The 6,888-nt window shown below is 34.8% G+C and overlaps 1 protein-coding gene across 1 annotated transcript; it reads right to left on the minus strand.

The window, feature by feature from the left end:
* Positions 1-2,450: 2,450 nt before the first annotated feature.
* HELRODRAFT_185452 (hypothetical protein) lies at positions 2,451-6,560 on the minus strand. The gene is made up of 11 exons (XM_009016291.1): positions 6,417-6,560; positions 6,017-6,076; positions 5,821-5,949; positions 5,584-5,691; positions 5,238-5,342; positions 4,670-4,819; positions 4,433-4,567; positions 3,938-4,050; positions 3,467-3,635; positions 3,311-3,388; positions 2,451-2,998 (listed from the first exon to the last, which is right to left on the minus strand). Exons 1-11 carry the CDS (start codon positions 6,522-6,524, stop codon positions 2,789-2,791), a joined length of 1,365 nt encoding a protein of 454 aa, XP_009014539.1. The 5' UTR covers positions 6,525-6,560; the 3' UTR covers positions 2,451-2,788.
* Positions 6,561-6,888: the final 328 nt, after the last annotated feature.

Consider the following 6,888-nt stretch of genomic DNA (forward strand, 5'->3'; position numbering starts at 1 on the left):
TGAATTCTAATAATAATAATAATTATTATTATTATTCTTGTTATTACTGTTGTTGTTGTTGTTATTGCTTGTTGTTGTTGCTAAAGTTATTTGCTAAGGGGCTTAACAATTTAATATTAATTATGTATGACGAAGACGATATATATGCCAGTGAATCTTTGGGTTTCCTTCGTCTTTTTGAAAATGAAGTTGTTGCTGCTGTTGATGTTGTTGTTTAGTCGTGTTGTTGAGTTGTTGCTGATGATGTTGTTGTTGTTGTTGTTGAGTAGTTGTTGATGTTGTTGTTGAGTTGTTGTTGTTGATATTGTTGTTAAAAAAATATATAAAAAAATCATTTATTAATTTATTCACTCACTCACTCATTCATTTACTTAGTAACTAATTTATCAAAATTAATCTAATTTACTATTTTAATTAATCATCCAAAGTAATTAATAAAATAAGTACGCGGTTGAGTTTAGTTGGAGGACCGCCGACACACACACACACACGCACACACACACGCACACACACACACACACGTAACGACGCTTTCATCTCGGTTCAGTATTGATTGTGTTTGAACTCTGGCTGAATTCAATTCATTACAATTCAGTATGCTGCCAATTTTTTTTGCATCCTCAAACTCATTCACATACTTAATTCGATTTGAAAAAAAATCTTTTTCGCAGTAATTTCCACATTTTATCATTTCTCAATTTATGGCAAGGAACATGACGACGATGATGAAAAAGAGAATGTTGATAATAATACTAATGATGATGATGATGATGATGATGATGATGATGATGATGATGATGATGATGATGATGATGATGATGATGATGATGATGATGATGATGATGATGATGATGATGATGATGAGGAGACAGAAAAAGACGACGATGCAAGTTATAAGATGGACTCCACACCGAGAAACCTCTATTTATTTAATCAACTTTGGCTGTGTTGGTGGTCATCAGTTTTGTAATCAACAACATCATCATCATCATCACTCTCAGTCTTCTTTATTTTCAACATTATTGTCATCAGCATCACAGTATTTTTGTCATCGTCGTCGTCATCATCACCATCATTATCGTCATCATCATCATCGTCATCATCATCATCAGTTTCACTCGTTCGTTTATTGGTTTTATTTTTAGCTAAATTTTTTTTTTCTCCCCTTCACATCACCGTAGTTAGTTCTGCCTCTTTTTTTTTGTTATTATTTATTATTATTTTCATTATAATTTATTATTATTTTTTTTTATTCATTTTCTAAATTTTTCCCACTGCAAGATTTTTCCCATCTGTTATACTTTCTTTCAGTCATTCATTTTTTATGATCCGGCCGAAAATTTTTTTAACCTCTTGATTACTTTAACAACATTTCTCTCCTCAACTATATCTTCATTCTACTATCTTTCTATCTTTTGCCATAATCTGTATATTTATTTATCTCTTTCTCTCTCCCTCTCTCTTTTATTTTTCTTTATCTCTCACTCGTTCTTTCTCTCTCTTTCTCTCTGTCTTCACCTGTCTCCTATTATTTATTATTTTTTGTATTATCTCACTCTACCTTTTTTTCTCTTTTCCTTATTATCTATTCCTAGTAGTATTTCGTCTGTTTTAAACTTTCTCTCTCTCTCTCTTTCTCTCTCTTTCATCTCTATTTTTCTTTTTAACTTTTCCTCTTTTTTCCCATGATACATTTGATATTAACAGTTCAGCAAAAATATTTATTAAATTTTCAAAATGTCGAGCTAGCATCATTCGAATCGATCAATACTTCACTAGCTATTTTTTCTACATCAAACAGATCACATATGCACATGACAGTAACCAAGTAGACGAGACACGCACACACACACACACACGCACAAACACATACACACACACGCACACACACAAACAAACCCACAAACACACATTATACAAAAACACACATGTGCACACACACAAGCGTACAAAATTGTACATCAGTCTTCCCGGTGCAATGAGATACGCTTTCATCAATGACTGAACATAATTTAAGAAACAACAACCGCGGGCCTTTCGAATTAATAATTCATGAAGTTCATTAAATATTCATGAGCCCATCTTTAATATTCATGACGCTAGCGGCAGATGTCATAATTGATTTCGTTGCTCTTTTTACTTATAACTCTCTCTCTCTCTCTCTCTCTTTCTCTCTTCTACTCTTCTCTCTCTAACACATAGACACCCACGTGCATTTCGATACAGATCTATATAAAAACTGACCACCATTTGGTTATGGATGAATGTTTAGCGGGGACAAAAACAAATAATGAGTAACAGTGCCCAACAGAGCATGAAATATAATAACAATCATTATATCTGCAATGCATTTTTTGCGATCAACGATAATTCTAAATGCATTTCCTTGTTAAACTTTGCGATTGACACCAATAGGACTATACAATATGTGTAAATATCTTGCGAAACAAAACACAATCTAGTCATTTTTATTATTTTATCTTGTAAAAAACAACAACAAATTTCTATCATTTTAATTGATACAATAAGCAGCAAAAAGAACAAGTAAACAATAACGAAATCAACAGCCATCATCGTCATCATCATCATCGATCGTCGTCGTCGTGTTATTATATCCTATTCAAAAATTATTATTGTTATTATTAATATGGAACTAAAAATCATCAATACGGAACTAAAGATCACCATCATTATCGTCCTCATCATCACAAGAAACCATCATCACAAGAAACCATCATCACCACAACTAACATCCTCACAACAACCATCACCATCACAGTCGCCATAATCACCACAATTTATGCACCATTTCCTCCTTAGTGATGAGGTGTGTCGTCTTATTGATAAGATCCATCAGTTGGTTGATGTTATGCGACCAATCGTTCAGCAGGTCATTCGGTTCTTTCGATCTTCTGAAGCAGACGACACCATCCAATCTGTCGATACGAGCCTCGATCGTCTTGCTCACCACTGACGTTGATAAGAATTCTTCTGCTTCCTAAGTGAGGAAATTTTCGCGAAAAGTTATCGTGCAGTGGTAAGAATGAGATGAGTTAGTTTAATGTCATCAGAGCTTGGATAAAAATAAAGAAACATAAGAATGGCGGTTGTACGTTACGGTTGGCTACATCACAACTGCATTTTAGAAGTAAAATTAAAAGACTTGCAGCAGACAAAACAAAACCCAAAAAAACGGCCAAGAGCCAACGGTGACTAACAAACAACTACAAATTAGCAGAACACAAACAAATCAACAAACAAACAAACGAACGAACGAACAAACAAACAAAGACTAAAAAACAAGACTAACATCGCAACTAAGATCCAGCAACTCAGCCATCCTACAAATGGTGATGCGTGTGTAGTAACTTGCCATTACACGAATGTTCTGTTGGAGATAGTGTGGTGAGGTAGAAAGCATTACACACACACACACACACACACACACACACACACAAACACCAACATGTTCAACGAGTCTCGACTTAAAATCCTTCCATCTTTTATTCCCTGCTTCTGATTTCCTATCGAATATTTGAATGGCTGGAAAGCTGTCCCTGAGTTTTGATTCGTACTCATCGACCAATGCTTTCCATCGCATTAATTCTGTCGTCGTGAACAGCTGTAGAAGGTCTCTGATTGGTTGGTCAGTTGGTTGGTTGAATGGTTGCTTGATGGATTGGTTGACTGATTGATTGGTTGGTTGGTTAGTAGGTTAAGTGATTGAGTGAATTGATTGGTTGAATGATTTGAAGGTCATTGGACTGATCGTAAGATTATCAAATTTTATCATCATCATCGACATACACAGACACACAAACACACACACACAAATACACAAACACACACACACATTATCCTCATCATATTAACATCATCATTTGCTTCATCATCATCATTCAACAACATCATCACAACCACAAAACCCTCATCTGACTTGACATAAGGCAACTCCTCAATGATTGGATCCTGCTGGATGCGATGTATCAAATCGTGCTGCTCGTTGTCGTGCGGTGACAGAATCAAGTATAGAGCCACACACGTCAGCACCTAATGACGAGACGACGACGATGACGATTGAGTAAAACGACGATGATATGAGAAAAAAAGATGCCTGAGTGATTAGAAAGGAAGATGATGATGATGATGATGATGGAAAACAATGATGATGATGATGATGATGATGATGATGATGATGACGGGTGGAGGTGATTATACGAAAGGAAGTGCAGATAACATGTCATGACAACAAGCAACTGAAAAAAATGACGATGGTGACGATGGATGACAGCATTTTGATACAATCACAAAATCGCACAGCATAGCCACAACAAGCAACAGCAAAATCAACAACAGCAAAAACACCAGTAAAACTGGAACGACGTCACCAAATGACGTCACCAAATGACATCATCACACCGTCAAAACATACCTCATCTCTCTTAATTGGATCTTCCTTAATGACAGGAGTATTGTAGACAGCGAGGTAATGCTTGCAGATGGAGAGGTAGGAGCCCTCGTGCGAGTCCAACTCAATCATTAACTTGTAAAACTTTAACTTCTGCTCCTACAAAGCAAATACGCACGTGTATATGGGTATAATACATATGTGTGTGTGTGTTTGTGTGTGTATTATTACAGAAAAATTAATATCACCATCATCACCAACGTGTGTATCCTTTTCCTCAAAGTACTTGACATTTATCTTCTTACTGACGATTTGCGCCCTGACATAATCTTTCTTCAGTAGGCAGAGTCTCATTTGCTCTAAGATGAAATTCACTTTCTCCTGCTTCTCCATCGTTCCAAATGTCTCCACCTAGTAATAGTTGAATGTGTATGTATTGCATGTAAGTGTGTATTGTATGCGTGTATGTATGTGAATGTATTTTATGTGTGTGTGTGTGTGTGTGTGTGTGTGTGTGTGTGCGTGTATTGTATGTATGTGCGTGTGTATGTGTGTGTGTGAGAGAGAGAGAGAGGGAGAGAGAGGAGAGTGTATATGTGTGTGTTTTGCCTATGTATAAACACCTGTGAGGATATGTTTGTAAATTTCAGGCACCAACATCCCAAATACAACTTGCTATTGCTAAAATACTGTATGGTAAAACTGCTCTAAACATGTACATGCACACACAAAGACACACACACATACAAACACATACAAACACACACAAACGCACACGCACGCACACATATATATATACAAACACACAGATACACACAGACATACAAACCTGAAGTTCTTGCAGAACGGCTGCAGCCTCTGTGATGTTTCCCTCATCTTCCCTAATCTTAGAAAGGATCAAACTCAACCGAGCTCTCTCATTTTCCACGTATATCTAGTTAACATAAATTAGCATGAAATAATATAAACTAACATAAATTAAGATAAATTGACATAAATTACCATAAATTAACATAATGATGGTTATGACATTGTTATCACTAGATCACATCATCATCATCACATGACCAAATCGATGACATGACATTACATGGCATATAATTAAGATAGATTACATATTGATGGATGTGGTGGTATTGTTATAATCACATCTCATCTTCATCATCTAGACCAACTTTTCCAGTAGTAACTGTCCTCAGTGCGTCAATGAGCTTCAACTTTGTCGGCATATCATCAATCTTGTCGATGTAAGTGAACACTTCCTGAACCATCTTTGTCACTGCCTAAATTGTTTGGTTGTTTGGACCAAATTAGGATACAGTATGCATGTCATCATTATACATTTAACACAGTGAATGCAAACAATGCAAGAAATATACCAACAGTACCTAGAACCCAAAATACAAGGATACCTGTTTAAGCTGGCCTCTCTTCTTAATCATGGTCATGATGTGCTCATTCAGTAGATCAAATCTTTTTGCTTCATAGCATATTCTGGCAATGGTTACAAGGATTTTGCCTGTGGATATGGCATCAGCACCCTGTGGGCAAATCAAACTCATATTATCATTATTATTATTATTTTAAACTCAAATTATTCCAACATACAGTTCTTGTCTGTTTCTCCAGCACAAACAATGTATCAATGGCTTCTTCTAGCTTTCCATTCTAATGAATATTCATTAAAACAATGAAAATTAATTATGAAAAATAGTTAAATATAAAATTAAATTAACAATTTGTAAACACCAACCACCAACATAATAAAAATTAAACAAAACAGTGATATTTATTGACAAATTCACAGTCTCAAACTACAAAATTTTGCTGAAAAAATAATGAAATATATTTTTTCCAATGAAACATTTAGATTCAATTAAATTAAAATTAGTTAATGGTCGGATCAAATCGGAAAAATGTTCAATTAGATTTAAGATCTGGACCATGACTAAACAAAAAGTGATTTTAAAAGTAGATAATTTGTTGAATAATGTTATGAAACACTTGCCTGAGCTAACTTCTCACACTCCGGAATTTTGATGTCCACAGTTGCACTGTAATCAACCTCCATCTTGTTGATTTTTCCATCGGTCAACCAGTCATTCGGGTCGGCCATCTTAAATTCTTAACGATATATAAAAAATTTTAAAAATGAAACTTCATAAGTATAAGCAAAGACAAAATAACATTAAAGTTTTTCAAGAGCAAAGAAAGTTAAATGAAAAAAACGCGGTTTTGCTTTGATTCTATACATATGACAATGCCAGGAAGCCAGGAACTGCCATATCATATTCTTTCAGTTATAAATTTAAACAAAATAATTAAAAAAAACAGTTCAAGTGTCTCTTAAACGCCTTTATACAAATAAGACTGAATCACTGATTGAAAATTTTTTTATAACTTATATTATTACAACTTCTATTATTAGCGTTACCAAATTTATACCTTCAAAATGCAAAAAAAAATTTGCATCGGCCGGG

The sequence above is a fragment of the Helobdella robusta genome (genome assembly GCF_000326865.2).
Source record: "Helobdella robusta unplaced genomic scaffold HELROscaffold_18, whole genome shotgun sequence".
NCBI lineage: Eukaryota > Metazoa > Annelida > Clitellata > Rhynchobdellida > Glossiphoniidae > Helobdella > Helobdella robusta.